Genomic DNA, 26,326 nt, shown 5'->3' on the forward strand with positions numbered 1-26,326 from the left:
TAATTTTTCTGCCTTGTTAGGGGATAACTTAGCAAACAACCTAGCTGCTACACAAGGCAATTACTTGCCAAGATGGCAGTTCAGAGATGCCTCCCTGCTCCGTGGCACCAGGGCCTTCATCTTCTAGCCTGACTGCAAGCATCTGTATGTTATCTAGTCACTAAAGGCAAAAGCTCGCTCACCACGAAAGCCCACAGAGCCCAGCCAAGCAGCCAGGCACACCAGCAGGTCCCTGGGCCTTCCAAGGCAGTACCAGCTGGGACCACAGTCACAGAACAACTGATTGCGCCTATGCGAGATGCCAAGAGCACTACAACAGGAGGTGAAAGGCACGGCTACACCCCAGTCTCTGTGGGCTTCTCAGGTAACGTGCAACAGCCCTATGTCTACATGCACTGCAGCGATATATTCCCATTTGGAAGGTGTAGGAGTGGGGCATGGAGCCATTGTGTGCCATTCCCAGAGAAAAATCATGGGAAAGCCTAGTACTATAGCAAAGAACATTTTCAATTGCTCTACTGCTTATGAGGTCCTCTCGGTCCTTTTCCTCCACTGATGCAAACTCAGAGTTGACAGTCTGGCATGTCTTCTCTTACACTAATAAGGTTCATCCCAATATAAAATAATTTATACTGTAGCAGCGTCTGAGTTTAACATAGCTAATAAACATTTTATAAAAAGAAAAAAAAAGAGGTGGGTGGTGGACTAAAAGTTATGACAAAGCTTGCAGCACTCCAGCTTTACTTCTCATGTGTTTTTTCATTAAAACATATGTGAATTTTTGAAATATTGTTTAAAGTTGAGATAATATATAGCCAGTTATTAATTTCACTTTGTCTAATTAATCATTTACTGAGTTTTAAATTAGAAGCTCCAACTCATCTGATTTGCCTCAAAAGCTGTTTCATATAATCTGGGCTCACACCTTCAGTTGTAAAATCTTTTGCCTAGAGTGTATAATTTTTATTAACCTAGATGAAGGCATGTAAATATCAATGCTTAATTACCAGAATCTGTGTTGTCTAGCAATCCCTTGGGAAAAGTGGATTCATAAAACAGGAATATAGACCCAATTTGCTGTCAGAAAGGTGATATTAATACAATTTGTCATGTGTTACTGTCCAGGATTCAGGTATGATAAGCTGGGACAAGACATGCTGCATGCAGCTTATTCCTCCCGGAAGTATTTGTACAGCAGTAATTTATCTACCCAGTAAAGACATGAAGGGACAGGGAAGAGGTTGAAGACAAAGCTCAAGGTTGCCATGATCTGAGAAAGTAATCAGTAGTAAAAAGGCCAGACAAACAAAAAAATGGGGCCAGGACCAACTAGGTAAGCAATGGGGTAAATTTAATTGCACAATTAATAAGTGTAAAATGTAGTAAGTCAAAGAACAACAGGCTAGATACATAGGATGGGGAAATCTCATCCTGGGAGAAAGTTATTTTGCAGCTGCTTAAACATTTCTTGAAACAAAATGTTTTCACCAGCTTTTCTTTGGCAGCTACACAAGAAAGCATTCTGGAATTAGTTTCTCATTTAGGAGGCAGGGAATGTGCACAGAGAAGAGTAGATCATTACTCATCACTATAACATCAAATACCTTTAAGAAAAATTGAAGAAAATTTGAAAATGCAAGAAAAAATTAAAATTTAAGAAAAATATTTACACAGAAGAAACTGAATTTATAATTTCAAAAATATAATCCGCTAACAAAATGCATCACTCCAACCTGAGTGTACAAACCTTGTGTTAGTCAACAGTTCTTTATATTTAAACATTTCTTCTTCTGCACTTCAAAGGGGAATTAAAGCTGCAAAATAAAGAAACTTACATTTATCAGTGACATAAGTGACTGGAAGGACAAAACACTGAGATGAGAAAGGTCCATTCAAAGCTTAGTCCCTTGAGGCTCAAGTGTCATCAATAATATAACCACAATTTTATCATACAGTTCCTGCACAAAGGAAATTGCTGGAAGTTGTACTAGCAGCCTCATCTTTTCATACTTTGCTCCTTGACCTACTGACAACCTGCACAATAGAATCACCAGTGGCATCTGGCACAGGAACAGGCAAAACTGTGCTGGTATTGAAAGCAAGAGAGTTACATTTTTATTGGTATCTTCATAAATGTAAAGCTGAATTTAAAAACAAAAAAGAAGATAAGAGGCTGTCAAGACATACGCCAGGCTTAAAATGAAGTGCAAAGGAAAAAAATGCTACCTACACATCACGAAGGCAGCTCACTCAGAATTACGGTTTTGAAAAGATGAGAGGAAAGAACCACAAAATTAGTTTTTAGCCCCAGTCCTTTAATAAGGATTACATTCAGGAAATAAAGGCATAACATCAAAGCATGAAACATGGCATGTGACCTGATGAATAACTTAAGATACTAAACTACTGCCAGTCTTAGCATTAGGCTTTCACTTGACTCAAGTATTTCTTAAAGTCACTAAGTGGCAAACATTTATGGGTTCATGCATGTTGAGATACTGCAATGGCATTTACGTTCATCAAAATGCAAAGTTTAGTCCTGAAGTCAAGTGTCCTGAGCAGAACAAAACCAGAAGCAGTGAGCTAGGAAAGCTGCAATGAATCCTGCAGGTCACATAATGGGAAAAAAATGCTTGTAAAATTACACCTTTCTCTTTTCCTTTCTATCAGCTGCTCACACTAAAACAAACCATGTACTGAAGTGAATTTTGATTGTCATCTCAATTTAAGAACAGCTAGTGTGAAAAATCTGGATCAGACTATTCACATCCACTTCTAGGCAACGCATTCATTTCTAGTGAAGGCATACACCTGCTAAGTTACTTTCAGATTTATTATTCCAAAGTCAATTTGCTGGCAACATGCTTTTTCCCTTCTTAACACCGTATTGGATTCTGTTTCATAGGACATCCTGAATCACTTAGGAGTTAGTATTTTCCTACATACATTTCACACAGCAGTTCAAAGACTGACCTACAACTCTTGAAGACAGTACAAAAGTTTGAAGGCGGCATCTAGATTTGTAATTAAAAATCAGAGAGGCACTGAGAAGGAAGAGTCCTCAATCAGGCAGTCCTTCCAATTTTTCCCTCAAGTAAAAACTAATAACATGAACAGTGAGCTGCTGAAGTGCCTTTGTTTTAACTGAATGTTCCACAGCTGTGGGCTGATAACACTGCAATGAAAAGTAATTTTTTAAATTTTCAATTCATTTCCAAAACCTCAGCTGCTGCAAGTAGCATATGGTTTTAAAAATTTTAGAATAATGCACTGAAAGGTACAGTACAAATACCACCAATAGACAGAGACACACCTATTTTGATTTCTCTTTATTCAGATTAATGGAGTTTAGTTAGATGCTGTCATCCCTAAGGAAAAGGTGCACAGGCACTGGTAGCTGTTAGACGTAAACATCTGGGCACGGAAAGACACAGAAGACTGAATGACGCTACCCTTCCAAACGCTAAGTTTTCTAGAAAATCCTTCAAGTATGAAGCATGGCAGCCATTCCTAAGGAAGAGCATTTCACTAGCTTCTGTTCAATGTAAAAAATTAAAAAGTATGTCAATCTCTTATAGGAGTCAGCTGCAGACTAATGACACTTTAAAAAAATACGGAGGAAGATGTACCACTAATTGCCACACATTTGTTGTCCACTCTACATGATGAACCCTATCTATATTTTCTTTCTTTGAAGATTTTTTTTACAATGAGAAGTTCAATAAATACACTAAAAAAAAAAATTCAGACAGCTAGCAAAGCAGCAGCACATAGATTAGCAGAATACATGCATAGTCTCCATGCTAGAGTTCTGTTTTCTACCATGTTATCCATACTTGCAGCAAGGAAGCAAAGTTTCCACATGCAATACATATACTATTAATAAATATTTGACACATTTTAGTGACATTATGGAAGGCTAATGGAACAGGTTAACTCCTCTGAAAGCAGCAATGAAAATAATAGCTTGTGCAAATCTCCTATCGCAGTGCCATTAGGGGTCAGGACAGTCAGAAAAGAAAGGTACCAAAACTTCCTTTCCCATTCCATTTGAACTGATTGCCCACAATAGAAACAAACATTTCCTGTGACATTAAGCTGTCATCAGCTTCTGTGATTCCCAGTTCACTCAGTCTTTTTTTGTGCATCTGGCTCTTCCTTGCAGAAGTAACCCCAAGTTCATTTGCAATTTCATAATTGCCTTCAGTTTGTTCAGAAATCTCGGCTTGCTCATAAAGCTCCAACTCATCAGTTACACATTCAGGTAGTTCTTCTTGCCGGAAGCCCTCTACACAGGCTGTCCCATCACCTGACTGGGTAGGCTGTGTATTCCCTAAGTCAGGAAACAATAAGAATGTCATCACAATCATGCAAAACAGCCAAATAATTTAAAAATCCTGGAATTAAATTTTCTTCAGTCTTAACATTTTCACTTCATCCCACTCACTTTTTGGATAACTACTTAGTGACAGTCACATATGTCAAACACAGTGTAAGATGCTTAAGGAAAAGGTTTCTTCTTGAGATGACTTCAAGTTGCCAAGCGATAGTGATATTAGAGAAAATTACAGTGGATTTACACATTGCACTTAGTGACAGTTCATGAGTAAGACCTAATATGAGAAATACAGTTGTCACATTTTATTTACTGAAGAGAAAAAAATTCTTTGCTGGGAGCACATCTTGGCTCTAATACACAAAAGAAAAAATGAGCAGAGAATTATCATGAACCAGAAGAGCTGTAAGAGAAGCCATATCTGCTTTCTTGCTGGTCACACTCTTTTTTCTGGATGACCCAAGGAAGCCATCAGTCATACAGGCTCCGCTTAGTAGGGAGCAGAGATGAGGTACGTGAGGACTTTACAATGGAAGCACAAACACACCATGAAGCACAGACATTCACAGTATTTCTCTCCAGCAAGTTCATCCTTTAGGAAATTCCAGTGTTCCAAGAATTATGAAGATTTATTTTGGCTAAATCAATCCAGATGTTATTAGAAAATTTAAGAGACTTGGTTATGAATTATACAATTCAAAAACCTGGGTATACTAGATTTACTAGTTTTAGGAGTTTCTTCTAGGAAGATAAAAATACCTTTTGTTCTCTCCACTGAAGCATCCTTTACATCAGATGGCATTGTTGGTCTAACCAGGACCACACCATATCCTTCATTGTTATGGATCATATTATTGACCATGGTTATTTTGGGGATGTCATAATGTTCATCTAAAAAGTTCTACAGCAAAGAAATCGAAATCCAAGATGTTATGTCCAGCTAAAGGGATGCAAAATATTTCAGTTTTAGGTAGAATCAGTTCTATGTATTGGCTAGAATTTTATTATTTGCCTATGCAAGTGACATTGTAAAAGGCATTTTCTTTCTGGCAGGTAAGAACTAAAACAAGTATACTGCTTTGATGGACCAGCCCAAGGCAAACAAGTACCATTATCATTGCATGTGACATATAAGAGTTCTACCATAAGGCAGCAAGGTTATAAGCCAACCTAAATGCAAATTATTTGCATTAATTCTAGCAGCTACAAGCTTTTGAAAAACAAGTACATTCTGCCTTGAACTGACCTTTATAAGTATTCCCTCCTTGCAGTGGTGTATGCCATTGTCTAACAGGGTGCAGGTACTACCTGGATATATTTCCACACCAGCACCCTACAAGATAAAATTGATAGCAGTTCACAAATAGTTCGGGCACATTTCCAACAACTTGACAACTCCATTGCAGGTCTTTGTGTTCATCCACCAGTTTACATAATGCAAAATTGTGTTACCACACCAGCTTCATGGCTTTGTTAACCAACTTTAGCAGCAATACTCAAGGTTGAGGCCCCATGGATAATATTATTGTCACCAGTCCATAAAAGCTCTGGTAAAGAGTAACTGCACAGCCTTGCATTACTTTCCTGTTCTTCAGTCATCCACCTCAACACTCAAAGCTCCATCATTCTTCAAAACATCCTAATCAGAGTTCAATTCTGTGCTTATCATCCTTATGTAAGAATCAAAGGACAAGGTGTCCAAAAAGGGCATTTCATTTGCAGAACAAATGCAAGGTTTAATAAGAAAATGATATATGGGCAGAGAAAACAGAAAATCACTTCAAAAGTATTGCAGGATATTAATCAGTCCAGCAATGCAGCAACATTATTTCTAGGTGTCCTCTGTTTATACATCATTTTCATATCATCACACACAACTTGTCATGAGACACTTCACTAGATACTGCTGGAGGCCACAAGACCCCTGGGACCAATCTCTTAAACTCGATAACATGTAGCTGTCCAAAATGAATTTGTAAAGGTTCCCTCAAGAGGGACAGAAGTCAGACCATTACTGACTGTGTTATTTCCAAGCAGAAACCTTTATTTTAATTTAGGAAATAAGCCGGAGTTAAGAATTTGTTTGTACCTTGGCACCATACAGATCTGAGTTTTTCATTAATAGCTCAGCTGATGTTCGTACTGTTATGCCTGTCGTTTCACATTGTAACACACAATTCTCCAGGGTGGTTTTCCCATGATGGACATCTATATACACAGAAAACAAATATTGTTAAATGAATTAGTTATGCAAAGGCAAACCCCTCCTACAGCTAGATGAACCTGTAGCATTTTTGCAGTGTGATAAAATAACTATTTTAGTTTTATCCATTTTAGGTTAATTTTACTGATATGGTTATGCATGGTTTGAACTCATGCTATTTTTCTGGTAGAAGCAGGCACACTGCTGCAAGGGAGCACTAGTCAAAGATTTGTCTTAAAGGTTTTTTGGCTTTTTTTTTTTTCTTGAGTGACAGCAACTTTTCATTACATTCCTAAGAGACATTTGAATTAATAAGATATTAAATACATGTATACAGGTGTTAATAAACATTTTAACATGTTTCAAACCAAATGTCTGTTGAGGCGAAGAATTAATAAGCACCTTCTGCAAAGACAGAAGTCCATGGCCAATAAAGTTTGAATGTGCTATCGGTAAACAAAGTTCTACGCTACTTCTAGAGCACATGCCATTTCCTCAGCGGAGAGCTGGCTGGGTTTAGCTACAGCTGAACATTGCCATGGGGGTTCTTTTGTGGAAAAAGGAATTATTTCCTTTTCCAGGTAGCCTGACATAGGCTGTGCAGCAGAGTCAGGTTGCCTTAACAGCAGAAAAATGATCAAGTCAGATGATCTTATCCCAGTATAAGAATAAAACGCAAGAGCCACAATAGCTTGAAAGTACAAAGAGTAGAAGTTATTTGGATGTCCACATTATAAGCAAGTTAAAAACAAGGGGAAAGCCTTGATATTTATACCTGTAGGGCTCCTCTCTACAATATTTTGTTAAAACTAGTAAACTCCAACACTGAGTGTCAGCTTTAATTCTAACAGTAAATTATGAAAGATTCACAAAAAGGCCAAGACGCTTTTATACTTACTTAAAATCCCCTCCACAGCATCATGTTGCACTAACTTCAAACTGGAAATCCTTATATTGGCTCCTGTACAGTCAACAAAGTTGTCTCCTTCCCCTTGTTTTTCTATCACGATATCATCTGGCAGGCCATAGCCTTAAAGCAGAGGTGAAAGATGCAAGTTTGATGAATAACTGGTAACAGTCAGGTGCTTAGTACATAACAGACATTTAAATTAAATACGGAGGTTTAAAACTTGAGGTCTAATATCTTGAGTAGGATTTTCCACCCAGTGGCTAGGCTACACCTATCCCCTCTGTACCAAGGTACAGGCACTCAAAACCAAAATCAAAAGTTACCTTATTTGAACGACACACAATAAAATGCAAAGTTATTTTAGACAGTTGAACAAAAGGGTAACTGAGCTCACATTTCCCAAGGCCAAAGTTCTCACTCCCAAAAGTTACAACAGAGCAGAGAGATGCAGTAACCAAGGACACACAGGCACCTGCAGTCTGCTTTCAAAGTATGGAAGTTCACTAGAGCAGGCAGAGGTTCCAAAGAACATGGGGGGGGGGGAAAGCAGTCACCATCACAACACAAGGAAGCAAGTGCAAAGGACTTGATGTTGTTAATAAGCTTCACTCAACTTCCCTATTTAAATGAAACTTGGGTCAAAATTTAATGTTCCTGTGTTACACAGGCTTCCAGATTAATTCAGATTAAAAATAAACTTTCACAAGCATATGCCAACATTGATTTACTAAGCCATCCACAGTTGTCAGCATTCAACCAGTTACAGGGAAATTTATGAGCATGTAAAGCTTTTATTGCTTGTCACTGACAAGAATCATGATAAGGAAAGCAATAATGCAACATCTATTAAAGCAGCATGAGTCCTATCATTTTCTGAAAGCGCACACAAACTCAGATAAGAAGTGCCTGAGCAGAATGCTAGCTTTTAACCAAGTACATAAATATGGTAATGTGCAAGTAGAAAGGTTAAAAAAAGAAAAAACCTTTGAACAAGAGTTGGCAGAAAGTTTTAAAGACAGCAGATTTAATGCAAAGTTAAGTAATTGATACTTCAACAGACTATACTATCTAGAAATCTTTTCCCACTGCTACTGATTTACAGTCCCCCCCTGGGGAGGAGGTGGCATGGGGCAGTTTACTTCCAGCAAGTAAAAAGAGAGCACCACAGGACAGCAAATGGCAGATCCAGCTTAACTTCACACCACTACAGAAAGAGGTTATTATCCAAGGCGAGAGTTGAAGAATAATTGTCCTACAGACTACCTGCAGTTTTTCTAACCACACTTTTAGCTTGCTTTACACATCACCTCTGAAGTAGCAGCTCTAGTAGTAAGAAGGAAGCCAGTGCAAAGACAAGGAATAGAGAAGGAAGGATTCACCTGCTGTCAAGTGGTGTCAATACACAATGTGGTCACGGCTGTACACCCTGCCTGTAAGCTAAGTGACTCCACAGGAGCTAACACTGATCACAGGTATTAGACGGGCTGATCCTACTGGTTCCCCTCCAGCTTGAACAACTACTGTACAAGCAAAAGGAAGTTCTTAGGTGCCTTTGCTACACAGCTTTGTCAGGTGTTAAAGTTATCCTTACCATGATTTTCTGCAGCAGCTACTGCTTTAACCGTATTTAGTTCTTGTAAGTTTTTATTTATCCCTGACTTACTAATCCCCATGCTTTCAACGTTACTACTGATTTGCACAGTTGCCGGAAGAAAATAAAAGCTCTACTAAGCAAAGAGACATTATATCTTTCATGAGTCACCCCTTCATCCCAAGAAAGCCACCAAAACGGCCAGCTGCTCAGATTAGTGCCAGCAACATTTTTCTTGATGGTCCTACTTCAAACGTTTTTGCCTGCTACTATTGCTATAAAAACTTCTCTAACAGGAGTCCATAAAAGATCAAATACCCTGACATGTACTTATTATTCAGAGAGTGGTTCACACTAAAGATACATATTTATATACCTTGCTCCTTAAAACAGAGCAGCTCATCCTTTAATAGGTGTGCTATTGCACCATTTGTATTACTGTTTCCTCAAAGCTAGAAAAGCAATAAATACCACCCCACACAATTTTAGAACAATGTCATTCTTGCAGATAAATAAAGCACTTTACTGAGGTCCTTTATCCTGCAAGTGTATTGTCTATCAACATGCATATCTATATAAATCAAACACACACAAGAGAAGGGCAAGAAAGAAAATGACACTCATAAAACAAGGGCAAGAAAAATAAAGTCTAGAACAGCAGGAAATTAAACTCCCAGCCTTCTTCCCATTAAGAAGTTTTGACAAGATAAAAATTCAGCTAAGTAAGTATCTGAACAGCTGCACAAGCCCCAGTGATATACAGACTATTACCCTGCAACAGAGCATGCATGCCTAAAGCAGAGAGAAATCAAGAATTGTAAGGAAGAGATAGCAACATATCCTAGATGAGGCAGAAGTATTTAAAACACAAATATTTTGCAAGAAAAATGGAATCGCAGATGCTGTGTCTATTTCTACAGAAAAAATACACACGTTAAATCAACAGCTCCCTCTACCCCTGCACTTCACAGAATGCAGACTCACATTGGTAGCCCCCACACACATTGTGGACATGCAATAAGTGCTATAAACTAAGTTCTAATAGCACCTGGCTCTTTTCCTCTGTATTCACCAGTGCTATACTGGCCGTGAGTTTCAGAGTATACCTCTGAAGCAGATTAAGACATGCAAAGAACAAGAAGGACATCTCTCAAGTACTCTTAAGTTACCGGCTTTAAAAATTGAAGCCTCTCAGAATGATTTCTGTGCTTCCTAGATTTAAAGAAAAAAAAAAAAAAAATCAAGTCCCTCATGTTTCTGTTGAATCCTCTCTATTATCTATAATCTGTAATTATAATATTATCTATATAATCAGGATTTATCCAGACAAATATTTAGGAGGAAATTATGAATTTGCTAAAAATCAGCAAAATTTGCAGTTTATTTGCAGAAGTAACTATGGCTAATAAAACACTGTACTCCATCCTGCATTAGACATGCCTCTATGAGCAGAAATAGGAACACTTTAAAGAAAAAAGCAAAGGCTCCCACCAAACTCTGCAAAAAGTAAATCCTTATGCAGAGCTAATTTAAGATATTCACAGTTTACTTTGTTTTAAGGACCTTTATGCTAGCAAACCTTCTACCTTCTAGTTCAACTGAATCAGCAATGCAGAACACGCCATCTACAACATAATGACCAGGACAGATGATGACTGTGTCTCCTTCATAACAGGCATTTACAGCTGCCAGTGGATCATTGTGAAACTGTAAAAGACAAACAATATAATCAGCTCCTGAAGAACGCTATAAAAATGGATGCATTTATGCCCTTAAAGCTTGCTTTTCAATTAAATGTTGCTGCTTTTGCTTAAGAGAAACCCTTTTTAATGGCACCAATAATACACAATTTCTACTTTGAATTCAAGAATCATAGCATACTCTGGACAAAAACAGCCTTAAAACATTCCTTTCATGTTTGTGTCATGTCCATTGCCCCATGAGAAAACTGATTGAAGAGAGCATAGGCACCAGAAAGCAAATCTCAATATGGCCTTGGTTCCACACCAACATTTGAATTGTCTCAAGTGACTTGCCATGAATTACTGAAGAAATAGATGACAGAAAGTAAAGAAAATAAAAAATACAAACAACTCAGCAACTAGATTTGAGCTGGTCTGAATACTGATGCAAGTCACCCCAAAACAGAGTTCAGATATTACAGTGGCAAATATGGGGTCCCCATGGTCCTTTTCTGTCCCCAAAGAGGGCAGGCTGATAGCCTTCACAAATATTACTGGGGGATTCTGTATTGAAGGATAACAAATAGTACAGAAAAATTGCACATTTATTGCTTCCCAGCAAATCCCAGGATAAGCATAGTGAGCGCATTTTTCAATTGCCAAGTCAGAAAATCTGATTTATAGCCCAAAAGTTAATCCAGGACCTTCCCTGGGGCTCCATTTTGGCCACCTGTAATTCATGAACTTGATCAGAATACAGCAAGCAATTTCATTTGGGCCCAAGGAATCCAGACTGTAACTGCTGAAGTGGTAAGTCCTGTCAGAATTCACTAAAACTAAACATAACTGCTCTAAAATAAATGTATCTCCTACACAGAACTAAAGCAACAGAATGACATTTCTTTCTTCAAACTCTAGATCATTATCAGTAGCATCAAAAGACACAGGTATTTCAAAACTATATATAAGTATTATGCCTTACCATGTTTCATTGTAGAATTATTTCAGAAGGTTTATCTCATTATTTCCTACACACAGGAAGGAAACTGCTTGTATAGAGTACTCAGCAGACACAAATGAATTAAAAGAAATTATTTGTATCATCCAGTCTTACCACTTATTGTTTAAATTACAGTGGTTTTTTTTGAACTGACAAAAAAGTAACACCGAGCAAATGTAGTATCTTGCACACGATAAATTAACTTACTCTTCCACATTGTTTCTTGAGGAGAAAAAAGTATTAGCAGACAGACAATTCCTGTTACTGTACCTGTATTTCTAGTTCTTCACCACAAGATTCAGGGCAAAGTTTGTCCCTTAACAACGACTGCAGCAGACTTGCCATCATGGTTGAGGATACAACATGAGTGATCTTGGTACCTGTTGGTCTCAGTCCTTTAGCTTGGAGACCACTGTATTTTTGGTAACCAAACACATACCTAAAACAAGAGTAACAAAGCCATCAGTTCTTTCTTTGGTAAAGAATATCCATGTATATAGATACCCATATGGCCCTCCTCCTTGCACAAACCCACCAAGTACCTCAGCAGAGGATTCTCAATTAGTTTCAGCTTTTGTTTTAAGTGCTCTATTTTCTCATACAATTTTAGTCCTTCCACCATGGAGACGTTTTCTACTTCTGAGTCTGAATCACTGCTTGATATGCTGTTCCTCACATTTAAAAACTTCCTGTAAAGCTCTTCACATTGAGACAACAAGTTCTGGTAATCCGCTACAAGCCCAGAAGGTACACGGTGTTCAAGGATGTCATAATGCCTGCAAGTTAGAGCAAGGGGTCAGTGTATTTTGCATTTACAATTTTGAAAGATCAAATACAAACCCGGAGAGAACATGAGGAGTTCTGCATCCGTACTTCAGTCAAGATTCTCTGCAGTCTATATCAATCTTTTTTGAAAGCAGCAAAACCAAAAATCTGCACAGACAAACATATAATTTTCTAAATAGTTGCCCATCCGCCTTGAAAGTTTATACACAATTATCAGAAACTCACTCTAAAACAAAGGCAAAAGCACAGCTATAAGAAATAGTAAGAATTAGATATAAAAATTAGTGTATTTTTAAGCATTTATTAGAAAAACTGAAAATAATCATGTCTGAAATAGAAGAAAAATCCTATAATGTGAAGTCTCTGTTAGCAACAACCTAAACAACTACCTGGACAAAAACACAGAATGAATAAGAAAGGCATTATCAGCACCAGATGAAGATGTGAAGGCACTGCACGGTAAATTTTCCACCATCCCAAGAGCATCCTCTACAAATGAAACTGCAGGCCAGAAAATGCAAGCCCAAAGTTGCATTGCCAAAGTCAGAAAGATGAGGACATCTGCCAGCTAGACGGTGCCAAGAACTCCAGAGTCAATCACGCAAGACCAATCATGGTCACTACAAAAAAGCTGGACAGCAATGAATGATACAAATAAAACAAGATTTAATAATCTCCTACCATTTTTGTAGGGAACCAACTGAACACAGTATAAATAGCTCTATTCAAGAGGTTACATGAAGTAAGGGCAAAGATGTTCCCTCAACTTTCAGAGGTTCTTTAAAGGGTGCACTTAAAGCATACTGCAAAGAGCAAGAAAATTTGCAGAGCAGTCAACATCTATACAGTTCCAATAAACAGGGTGTACAGAAACACAAAGAGCCTCACAATGGCACTCACTTTGGCAATGGGGTTATTGGAGGCAACAGAGTAAGTCAATGCAGTGTGATTAACAGCAGAAGAATTTATAGCGATATAGAAATATAAAATATTTGAAGGAAACTGAATGTTGTACGTAATTTGGCCCTGAAATGCATGCTCTACATTTTTCATACAGCTTTACTTGACTCAGATAACTAGTACAACCTAATGTGCAATGTAAAGATAGTGTTTGTTCTCATTAAAACAGTGCACACCAGAGACCTGAAAAGTTTAAAGCATCATATATTTCCATGCATTGAAGTTTAATGTTATTTCTGAGCTGACACATCGGTGCTTAGATCAGAACGCAGGATAGCGCCAACATCAGTGTAGCCTGGAGGACAGACTTTGTATCAAGCATGGTATGGGAAAACAAGAAGGGATAACACTTACTTTTCTGCTTGAAGACATTGTTTAAGTATTTTGGATTCTCACTAAAATGGCTGTAAGGTCACATACAGTGTTAAAAAAAATAACAACAACATTATCCCCTGGCACATTGTTGCATTCTGGTTTCATTCCATGCAGTCTCCATAAGGCTCCAAAAACTCAAAAGCAGAATAGCCATTTGCTGGAGCATACAAGTACAAACACTTCAGAAACATGTACAGCTTCCATATATAACACTTCCTCCTAATTTATACACTCTCAGAAAAATACAGGCATATCAGAGTCCTCAAATGCCACATAGTGTCCTGTTTCAAAGAAAGGCCTGCAGCCACCTTTCTAGTGTGGGTAATTATACTAATTTTCTTTGGAAAGCACGTGCTACATGCTATAGTCTAGCACATGTAATGCCGTATTCTAAATAGCATTTCAGGGTAGGTTATAAATATTCACTGATGTAGTTCCCCACCATCACAGCAGTATCAAACCTGGATCTGAATGACACACAAACTTCGGAATACTCATGATGCTAAGTTATAGTAAGTAAAAGAATTGAAAAACAACTCTCATGAAAGGCTTAAAAGATAGTGTATCAAATCTCAGGGGAAAACCTACAGTAAAAATCACTTTTTAATTATTTGTTCCAGGTATGTTTTATGGTGTGCTTTAGTTATTCAGCACCCTCAAAAATATAATGAGATTGTGTCCTTGTGCACCACTTCAGTTCCATATGGCCGGACAGCATTAAAAAACTTTCCGAAAGCCTAATGCCAACTAATCGTACTAGGGAAAGAAATACACACATTCCTCCTTCAGCATGACCAATTTACAAGTTTTTGTTTACATTCAGTTCCATTCTGGTTCTTATTCTATGTCCAGAGGCATCAGAGCATCCCACACTAGCTTTAATTAGGATTACAATTCATGTGCCTGCAATTTGAAGGAGGCAATAGCTGGGTGTGAAGCGCCATCTGATGGAAGGTCAAGGATTACAGGGAAAAACTGACAGTTCAGAAATCAAGTGGCAACCTCAGTTACACCCTCTTTACATAAAAAATTTTGACCATCAGACGGTGAATGCTGTTAGAATGACTTGCTTTGATTTACTAGTGAACAGGGTTTTTTTAAAATCTAGTTGTGTGTCACTATTCCCACGTCACCCTTCCCTGTGGTTCTACCCTAATAATATCAAAGGTGTTGCACTTACAATCTCAGTCGAGGCTCAACACATCGCACAAAGTAATCGAAATCATCCTCCTCCTCCTCGTCCCAGGTCCTCCAGATGCACTGGTAGAAGAACCTTTTGAAGCAAAGTAAGTGTTTAAGGCCATGTTTACCTGAGCAGAGACAACAGCGCTGGAAACACAGATGTAACTAACTTGAGAATTCACCTCAAAGCATCACCTCTCTCCAATTCCATGTTACTGTCCTGTAAACTATTTAGTATACACAGAAGTTATGTCTTGTCTGTTGTTTACCTGCATAAAGAGTTTTATTTTGTGTATCTAAGTTCAAAATTCACAATAGCCTGAGTCCCACTTCCATCAAAAGAGAGTGAACAGCTAAAAGCTGGATTTGGAAACAAGACTTACACCCTTAAGATCCTGAGGCTTTTTGGTTGTTTGGTTTTGGCCAGGCATCCTTCAGCTAAGCTTTCTTTTTGACAATGAGTTTGTCACCTCCATCATCCAAGCTTACATCTCCATTACTGAGTAATTCTCAACAGAATGTGTCTCTTCTCCCCTTTTCCTCCCACACCCACGACTTCTGAAACAGCCCATTTTCCAGATGGGAAGGTCATTAGTCCTATTTTAGCTTTTTCATCCAGTTCCACTGCTTATTTGTAGACAGCTTTCAAACAGCATGTAGTACATGAAAACAAGGTAGATGGAAAAGAGACAGAGAGATGATAACGAAAGGAAAAGAAAACAGAAGTAGTAAGAAGTGAACAGACACCTGAAGAATAAAGAGCGAATTTATGGGAGGAGGCAAAATGCAAAAAAAATAAGAATGGGACAAAAAAAAGGAAAAATCCACCAAAATGTTGTACAAGAGAAAGAAACACTGCACTAGAGCCAGCAAGGTGATACAGCCCAAGGAAATCTGAGGTGGAGAAGAGAGGGAAAGCAACATAATTTCCTCCCCATCCCCTTTGGACACAAAAAGCAGACTGACAATAAGCTGCAGCTAAACGTACCTTGTGATTGTGTGATTACCTGTAGCTGCAGAGGACACCACAGATTTTCTTCGTGAGCTGTCCCTTCATAGTACCTGTCATCAGAGTTACTTGGGAGAGCTTGGCTTGTGAAGCTGCCAGCATGACCACAAGAACTCAGGGCACCATCCGTTGGATACTATTAGAGTGTAATTGTTCAAGACAAAAATTAAACCTTGAGCATTTTCCTACCTGACATGCTCTACAGCTAGTGCTGTCTGGTCAAACTCTCCTGATTCATCATACACAACCCACAGCTCCTGCAGTGGTATCTGACACTCCTTCAGCTCTAAGAGTTCCTGCATGCAGTCCAGGGTAAAGGTGCTATCCCGTGACTGGCACAGGAAAGGCTCATTGAGTTGCACAACTGCTTTCAGAGCCGAGTACTCCACATCAACAACCTGTTGGAACGAAGAGTTCTTAAGATTTCTTAGAACCTTAGATACAGCTGAGGAAGGCTAACACAACGTGCATAAGTCAGCAGACCATGCTGCAATTGCCAGTTGACCCACACAAACCAATGCACATTGCATAGTGCAGCAAAGGCAATCTATTCAGCTGAAGTGATAACCCCAGAATTAAGCTTCTCAGAACCACATATCTAGAGCCTTCTCCACATTAAAAACTTTGTTCAATTCCCTCATAATACTCATACAAGACCAGTAAGCTGCTTCCCAATTTGCTGTTTTTTTGGGGGTTTTTTGTTCTGGTTTTTTTTTTTTAAAAAGAGGCAAAAGCAGTATCCTCAGACTCAAACAAATCAATACCTTACAGTTCCTAGGGACTCCTTTGGGGCTCATTTTTCAAAGTGCCCACAAGACACAAACAATCCAAAGAGTTAGTCTGGGCCCATGAAAGCCGTTTTGTCACTAATTGGGCTGAAAAGCTGAGGGGGTACAAAGTTTTTTCCCTCTTCAAACATGTAATGGTACTGCAAGTTTGACCATCCAAGGTTTTCACAAACATGTATGACTTGGACATTGAGAGACCTAGAAAAGGAGTATCCCAAACAAGCAATCAGTCCTCAGTGGGTCTGTGACAGGAGTATGCAATGCAGAAGAGCTACTGTCAGTACCAACGTGGGTTAAAAGGAAGAATTTTACTGATAAAAAAAACCTGACAAATGAACAGAGCCTGATACTTGAAAAGACTACATTACAGCAGCCAGCTTTGGACCAAGTACTTATGCCTTCTGCGCCCACAGAATTCTACCTCATGGCTCACTCGCACTGACTTGGTGTTCCCCCTTCCAGTTTCAAGCAAGGAGCCCTTTGAAAAAATTCCTATTGCCCTAGCCATCAAAGGTAATTAGATATGAAAAAATTACTGTTTTCTACCAGCTTATAAACTTCATAGATGTTAATTGGAGACAAATGCCTGAGCAACTGCGTTCCATTTACCTCAACAAGGACCTCAAACACATTAGTGCGCCAGACTGCCTGCCATCCAGATGGTTCGAGGACCTTCTCTAGGTACTCAGCTGTGAATTCTTTCACCTCAGAAGCTTTGCAGTCAGCTAAAAAGAAATTGAAGACAGTACACTTATGCAAGGAAAGAAAGCATAGTCCTCCAGATCATTGGAAAATGAAAGTCAACACAGTTGACGTGTTCCTCTACCTCATCTAAAGTTGGACTTCATTCTGTTTTGCTCATGATAACCATCAGCATTTTTGCTGTCTCTCTCACTACTGAGAGAGCTGGAGAGTCATCTGTTTTGTGCTTCTCTGGAAGAAGAGATCCAGTACTCAACCTTCCAAGTACTGAAGGTTTCTGTGCCAGTGGTATTAAACAGCTAGCCTGTGCCTTATCTTAAATAGTCTTACTACACACAAAAAAGTTCTAGTAAGAGCAGTTAAAACAAGGCACAGAATCCAGTATTAGCACCTTTGCCTTTCAATCATTCAGATTTTATTTACTGATATTAAAACCATTGCCTCCTGGTCCACCAGCTAGAGCAGCTCAGGTTACAGCATAAGTGATGGCAGTACACTACATCTTTTCCAGTCCTCGTTATTATGAGCATCTCACAGTTTAATATGGAATTGACTCCATTTAAACTGGATCATTTAAATAGTCACTACAAGAAACCTGAATACATGTTCTTTTTTTACTAAGAAATTACTTACCCAAGATGTAATCCTGGTAAGCTTTAAATCGCTCATAGAACAAAAGATGATCGGTGTGAAAAATATCTGGAAAAAGCACATTCCCATCTGGCACAGTCCTTCCTAAAGCAGTCCCTTGTTTGTCACGACTGCCATAATCACTACAGGAATCATCATCTTCCTGGAGCAGATCTGGGGAGGGGAGTGGGAACAAAGCAAACCCCACAAACTGTCAGTTCAATGCAATCATCACTCAATCCTCTATTCCCAAAGAATTCCTGTTCAGCCCAAGATCTATCATGAACCTGCTTTCTACAACACATCTTAAATTATCCTCAGTGAAGAGACTTGGTTACTTGCTCTCTTCTTCAGAATATTTACCCTGTCCCAGAAGAGGATCTCCCTATTTGTTGCCACCTGCCCTGAGCTGCAGTTACATGCTAATTTACTTTATTCTATATGTTAAGATCTAAAATACTTTAGGTAATACATTCCCATTATGTACACATTTTGCCTTGTTAGTACACTGCCTGCATCACCCAGATGTCATATCAAGCAATAACCCAAATGATTTTGGAACATGTATAAAACCAGCTGATCCCACACACAACTGATCCAAAATAATGCACAGAATTACTGTGAGCAAAGAGCAAAATGTAAGATGAATGATAAAACCGCAGATACTAGTCCTAGCTAAATATGTGTTTTCACAGTTGCCCTGTATACAAGTATTCCTTTTGTATTTTAATAAACTAACAAATAACAAAGTCTCCATACCTAAAGTCTCCATGGAAATTCCAAGCAACATATTTAGACAGAAGGGACACAGCGTTGTAATTTTTAGCCCACTTAAATGGACATTGGCTGAATCTTTACTTTGAAGGGCTCAGTGCAATGATAGCACCCCTTTAGAAGTCTCCAAAAAAGTGTCTCCACTTGCATTCTCTTTACAAACTCAGTGAACTCAGTTACTGTTGGTCTAACAGTATCTCTCAGGCCTGGTCATCCAGAAGTTCAGAAAATATTAGAGAGATGACCGCAGTAAACCAAGGGTGATGATGGTTGAGGTCTTCTTTTTTTCTTTTCATTAATGTAACCGCTCAAGACAACCTCATTGACCATAACTTGATCCTTTAACAATCCATAGGCCTCTACATTTTCATTAGACTACAGTCTGACCTTTACTATATACCTAACAACAACAACAAAATCATGTTCTATTTCTAACACATCCCTTACATTTTAGGATGTGTTATGAAAGCTAGCAGTTTTGACCTCAAATTTGTTAAAGGTCTTACACATCTGGGGCCAAACTCAATCAACAGAACAAAAAAACAGAACCAGTGTATGAGCCAATTACAAGTCCTTAGACAATATAACTTTTCTTTGTAGCAGAACTACCATAATAACACATAAAGAAAGGAAATAAAAAGGTGATTTTAATCATCAAGAATGATTTATGAAATATTTTTAAAGATGTCTATAAAACTGTAGCTATGTTACATGTACACTGTAAATAAGAATTTTTTTCCTACACACCCATAATCAAACCCAGTAACCATGATATCAATATCCTGTACAAGCCACACTATGAATTCCAGAGCACAACATAGGTTCCAGAAGAAGGCATTTAATTTAGCGTGCTCTTTGTTTACAAACTACAAGCCCATAACCACGTATCAGTAATGACCTGGCACTGAGCAATGATACTCAATAGATACTCAAAGCACCAAAATTCCAGTATTGTGCTGTTAAGGCAGAGGGCAGGGGAGTCACTTCCAGGAAAGCGTTTTTCCTCTGTCTGTGTCAAACGCATGCATGTTCCTGGACGCCGACTTAAAAGCCCGTGGTATGCACCCGAGACACACACCGTAAGTTCACAATCAAAAGAAAACATTTTACTTTACTGTGCGTATTTCCAAAGACAACCCTACGTCCTCTCGCAGGTCACATTTCTGCCACGCACAGCAGACTCCCGAGCCGGCGAGCGCTGAGCCGCAGCCTCCGTGCCGGCACCCGCACGCGTCTTCCCGGGAAGGGCGGCCAGGCAGCAGCGCGGGTTGTCCGCGCAGGCCGTGCGACCTCCGCCCGCGGAGATATCGAAGGCCCGGTCTTACCGGCTCGGAGCGGCCCGGGCTGACCTCGCAACCCCTCGCCCCGCGGCAGCCGCCTCCAGCGTCGGCTTCCGCAGCTGCAGAGCCGCCCCGGGCAAACGGCGCGTCCCTGCCTGCGCCGCCCTGAAGCGGGGCGGACGGTGCCAGCGGCCCTCCCGCGGCGCGGCCCTCCCGCGGCTCGCCCCTCCCTTTCCGAGCGGCGGCGGGACCGGGGCGCCCCCGGCCGTAGGTGGCCCCGCTTCCTTCCTCCCCGCGGGGCGGACGCCCGGGACAGGGAGCCCCTACCTGGCTTCGCCTCCTCGGCGCGCTCCCGCAGGCCAGCGCTGCTCACGGCCGACAGCGGGGCCCGACCTTCCCCCGCCAGTGCCTGTTCCGCGCTCCCCGGCAGCTCCAGTTCGGCCATGCTGCCTACCCGCTGCGCGCGGCTCCGCCCGCTGAAATTTCAAACTTCCCCGGGAGCTAACCCTCCGCAACGTCACCGGCAGCGACGGTCCTGATTGGCTAGCGGCAGCCGCGGTCGTGTCCGGCCGCAACGGGAGAGAGGGCCGTTACCGAGGAGCGCCGCCTCTCGGCGGCCCTTTCTGCCGGGGCGGGCTGGCGCCACGGTCGGCCCCGCGGGAGCTTCCCCGCCGGGCGGGAGGGCGGGCGGCTAGTCGTGGGGCTCCGGCGCTGTCCCGCTGGCAGTTCCCGTTACCCGCAGTTATGCCCGGCGGCGGGGATGACCGTGACCGGTACTCTCCCGTTTCCCAGAGGGCTGGCCGGGCTCCCTCTGGAGCAGGGCGGCAGCCGGAGAGGTCGGAAACGGAAAAGAATGCTTAAAAACTTCCACCCGTCAGTCATGACCAGACCGATAGGCTGGGTCCGTTCGTGTGAGACAAAACACGGAAGCGCCGGCGAGGAGGGGCCGCGCCGCTCCCAGCTGCAGGTCTGCTGCCAGCCGCCGTTGTGGCCCCACGGAGGGGGGTTCCACAGCGCTCTGACCGAAGGAGCTGTCAGGCGTGGCCGCAGAAACGTAAAACAACCAACAATGCCCCCCCAACAAAACCAAACCAAAACATAATTCACTGAACGACTTCTTCACTTAACTCCAGGAAGACATGCTTTGCTTTTAGCTCTGACCAGCTGCTACACATAAAGCACCTCATCAAAATTTAAAGCGCAGTTCCCCCCGAATTTCTCAGAGGATCAGTGTCCTGTGATGGAAGACAACCATGCAGATTTGGGATAGTACGGATTCTGTTCACCTAACGTACCTGTGCCCACACTGAAACCGAGGTTGCCACTGTACGCCAGGCTTTGGAGAGCTGCTCCTGGCAAGTCAATCATTTCAGATCAATGCCACACAAAAACTGGTTTTGACCTGTATCAGCACAACAGGTTATTGGTTTTATCAACTGTAACAGTACGCAGTAGAAATTTTAAAACGGGAAGCATTCATTTCTCCTGCAAACTGTAGCTATTTTTAAATGGTTTTCGAAACAATTGCTTCAAAACTTAAATGGCCACGAGGGGGCTGCCTTAGATGTCTAACAACATAATTAAACAGCTACCAGGTTAGAGTTTCTTCATGTTTACTTTCCAAATATTAATTCTTTTGCAGCAGCAGTACAAGGCCCAGAGCAGTTTATACATTCAGAGTAAACCAGCAACCCTATTCATCCCAGCATTACACGAGTCTGAGTTACCACTGGTCCACTGAAATCAACCCTTGCCCATCATAACCCCAGAAGATAAGAGAGTATCTTAGACCCCAAGACTTTTCTCCAGTACGCTATCAGAATTTAAGCATTATACTGCGCATGGATGTTTAACCATACTCATGTAGTTTTCAGCCATCATAATTAGTTACAAAATTACACGAAAACACTAAAATTACAGTAGGTCCAATGCAGATGCCACGTAGGTATCAATAAGGCTATGTTGGCTCAAAACCTGGTGGCAACCATAGCCCTGAATAGGAGCAGCAGCAAGCCAGGAGGGCTGCTGAAGCTGACATATACAAGTCAACCTAAAACTGCTTGGATTAATGTGCAAAGGAAAAATTATTGCAGTGTATAATTATGCTGAGCTGTTGCTTCTGCTCTCCACTGGCAGATGGCTGCCAGTTAGTAAACATAAGAGCATGCAGTTCACAGGGTCAGGATAGACCTTCCTTTTATATGTGGGCTAATAAAGAAAAAAACCTATTTACAGGAAAATATTTAGGATGAGAAACTTACTTGGTTACTCTGGACCAGAACTTAATTACGTGTCACTGGAGCAATGTCTGTTCATGCCAACTGAAGGTTTTATTCCAAAGTTAAAAACCTAAAGAAAAAATAGCAGAGTGTTTTACTCAGTGTTCCTATCCAAAGGAAAAAAAACTTAATTCTAATTTGCTGCTGCAAGATAAGCTTCGATATTAGTTCTCTTTTGTGGACATACATAAATCTCAGCTTCTGCTTTAAGATGTCTTACTATCTTCTTTCTCATGTCTCATTACAAGGCAATCTTAAAACAAATGGAATCGAAAAACCAAATTATTTTATTAAATGTAATGAAAAAATTTGTTAATATAAGGCTTGCAAAACATAAAATGTCAATCAAAAGTGTGGGATAAACAGTTGAGACAAGCCAGCAGAGATGTTGTAGTGATGGGAATTCTTTCAAACAGCAAACATGCACAAAAAAAAATCTAAAAACAGACTGCCACAGAAGACAGTTGAAAAAAAATCCGTGTACTTTTCCTCATCTTGTCACAAATTTTCTTTGTTGCCATGGCAATCATTTTAGTCTCTCTAGGTCTCCATTTGCCCACTCTGAAATACAGATAATATTTTTTACTACATATGTTTCATTATTTCATTTGTGACGCACTTTTATGGCTGGGGATGAATGGTGTCACATAACTGTAGACGGCTGTTCATTAGATGGGTTATTAAACACTGATGTTCTTTGACACGTATTTCATCAGTCTTTAAGACTTCTTTTTATAGCTGTATAAACTTAAACCATTGTAAACCTAAATAAATTAATATCTAAGCAAAAAAGCAATTAAAAGTTTGAAAAGCTGTATAGTTTCATTCCCTGAAAAAGTCAAATCCAGTTTTTTTATGAGGTATTTTGGAGCGTCACATATGAGCTCTTAACAAAATGTCTACAAGTATCAAAGATGGAGCCATATCACTGCGATCAGGGTATCTGACTTCCAGAAGATGGCAAATTTAAGCTGGAAATCACCTGACTCTCTCCATATTAACAGAGGATGCTTTCTTAAAGTGTTTTCTCTAGTGTAATTTGAATAGTTTTCAGAATATTCTCAATATTGACCGCTTCAGGAAGGTACTGGGTGGCCTTAGATTTGGTCTAACAGCCACCTTATATTTTAAAATCCCAACAACAGCATTGCTTATTTGGATTTTCCTGTTTATAGATGCTTCTTTTCTTGCAATTCACTTGAACAGCATCCAAGATTCTTACTGCTTTGCCTGCTGAGCGTTGAGTTTTTCTTAACCACAAACATGCCTGGTATTGCCATCTCCTTACTTTTCAGAAATGTACGTGTCAGCTGACTGACTCTGCAAACTGAACCTTTACTTCTCTTTTGAATGACTTGGTAAAAGAGATTTTAGCCTGTTTGTTGCTCATTGAAGAGGGTACTGCAGTTCTATTTTCACTCACCCCTCCACACGTTTTCAAGTACCACTGAAGAGCAGGCAAGGTGCTCCAGTAAGAGTAGAACAATGTCCAACTAAGGACTCATGTAATGTAGATGGGGTTTTCTTTTTTTATTATCTCACATACATTGAGACATAGTGACTTACAGAAGTTATCTACATAATAATCGAAAATTCAAGTCTATGCTGATTACTTAACTAAGCCTCATCTACAACAGAAGTGCTATTGATCCTGCTCCGTTTGTAGTGGGTAGGCCCGTTTCTCCTTTTACTCAGCTTTCTGGAGGAAGGCTTGAAAAGAGAGCCAAGACGTCCTTTTATAGATGTTTGAAAGTTGTCAAAAGCCCCAGAAGTCTGAGCCTTACACAAGGTGTTCCTCAACTGACTGCAGAGATACAAGAGGAACACAGTCCGTAACAAAATATTTTCTTTCTTTGCAGACAAACAATAGGCAAACAAATTTTTCCAACAGATGTTAAAATTGAAATTGAGTGTTGAAGTTTGGGCAAAAAATTAAAAGTGTAAAAAAGCTTTAGCTTTATGAATAACACAGTGAGATTTATTTAAGAAGCATTTAACGTTGTATAACAGTAAATGCTGTAGTTTGCCGTATTACTGTCAAAATTTTCATTAACAGTAGTAAGAATAGGCATCATTGCCACCACTGGCAATACCTTAATTTTTTGCCCCTCCCGAGCTGCTGACCACGTCTTTAAAGGAATAGCAAAGATGTAGTGATTAACGATAAAGATGAAATAACGATTACTGCAGATGCAGAAAGCAACAAATCATTAGGCGTAATTATGTCAGGAAGAAAGCAGGTCTGAAAAGAATGAGAATTGCTTACAGTAGTGATTGCGCATGATCATTGCACCTCTTCATTCACTGTAAACAAAGCAAAATTAAATTTACAATGATGCAAAAGAACGCAGCTGTTGGTGATGGGATATGATTTTTTTGATCAATGCTTCTTTTGTTTCAGTTAAAATTTTGAACATGGCTGTTTAAAAGCAATTTTCCTATAATTTTGTGACAGTTCAAGTACTTTATGTTTTTTTTCCAAAGGACAGCTGTGTCGTTATCTTGACAACTAATGTGTAGTAATGATGGCTCTTGGGGCTTAAAAATTAGCTACTGAAGTGTGTCGGAAAAGAGATCAATTAGCATGAAGTGATTTCTGACAAATACTTGTCAGTGGGCTTATGATTATGCCTTAACAGATGATAGTTTGAAGGTTGGAACTATTTCAAATGTTCTACTTCGATTGAAAGTTGGAATACTGATAGGCAGGCAGTTCATTTTGGGCATCATAAACCAGAATAAAGTATGCACAGGCACAATGGATTTTTCTAGTTTCTTTTCTGTGCTCTGCAAGCTGCTTAGCAATTTGTGCAGAATCACAATAATTTTACTACATATTACATGAATATGGATATATAATAATGATGCAACATATGACTACAAACACACTCAAATGATAAAGCCAACTCCTTTTCTAAAAATATTTTGGAATTTTAAAGATATATTGAATGCCTTTGAAGAAAAATGTTTTACACAAAATACAGATTTTCTGTTCAGTGCAGTACATACTGGAGTACATTTTAAGTCCCATGGTTTATAAAACAATAGAATATGTGACCCAGTGATCTCTAACGATTGCAATCTATTAATCTAGCTAAAATTGGTATGAATCTTGCTTTTTATAGGTACAATGGCATATATGCTCGCATTCATGGCTGTACACATTTCTAGATCCCAAAAATGTTAGTAACAAATGACCAGGATGAAAGTTATTGTTTTGTGTGATTACCATACTTTGCTGGGGCGCAGTTGGTTTTTTTAGAGTAAATATAATATAATGTGGAGCTTCTGGGAGACCAAAATCATTGATAAATTGGATCAAATTCAATTAACAGAACAGCTTGTAACAAAAAAAGGACTTTTTTTGCCCACAGTGTCAAAAAATATTTAGTGAAATGTTTTAGTTCAAATATGACAATAAAAAGATGCATTTCAACCTGTATATACTATCTTTAATTTATAGTCAAATTAATAAATAAAACAATAATTAAGTAATGTAAAATAAGTACTATTTTGCTTTTCAATGAACTCTTTAGTTTTATTCAAACTAATTTTCCCTCTGCTGCCTTGCAGGCACCGTCTTACCCTTCAAAAACAGGTCCTTATTTATTTAAAAAATAAAAATTATAAACTTAAAAGTTTTTGAAACCACTGTATTTCTTTTCTTTGTACACATCACCAGTCTGTACTAGTATCTATAATGTAGAACAAATTTCTACTGAAATGGAAAATGTATCTTGTCCAGCCAAAAAAAATTCCGAGATCTTGAGGTTGAATGCTCTTTTTTTTAGATATGCCTTTTTTAAAAACCCATGGTGGATTCATCTTTACCATATCCT

General features: G+C 39.6%; 1 protein-coding gene across 1 annotated transcript; it reads right to left on the reverse strand.

Moving 5' to 3' along the window:
* Positions 1-1,334: 1,334 nt before the first annotated feature.
* Positions 1,335-20,727, reverse strand: SHCBP1 (SHC binding and spindle associated 1). The gene is made up of 13 exons (XM_069793563.1): positions 20,536-20,727; positions 18,158-18,328; positions 17,432-17,547; positions 16,224-16,432; positions 15,024-15,116; positions 12,265-12,498; positions 11,993-12,161; positions 10,627-10,747; positions 7,438-7,569; positions 6,426-6,544; positions 5,583-5,669; positions 5,096-5,237; positions 1,335-4,333 (listed from the first exon to the last, which is right to left on the reverse strand). The coding sequence occupies exons 1-13, from the start codon at positions 20,651-20,653 to the stop codon at positions 4,011-4,013; spliced, it is 2,034 nt and encodes a 677-aa protein (XP_069649664.1). The 5' UTR covers positions 20,654-20,727; the 3' UTR covers positions 1,335-4,010.
* Positions 20,728-26,326: the final 5,599 nt, after the last annotated feature.

Source organism: Haliaeetus albicilla, chromosome 10, assembly GCF_947461875.1.
Source record: "Haliaeetus albicilla chromosome 10, bHalAlb1.1, whole genome shotgun sequence".
NCBI lineage: Eukaryota > Metazoa > Chordata > Aves > Accipitriformes > Accipitridae > Haliaeetus > Haliaeetus albicilla.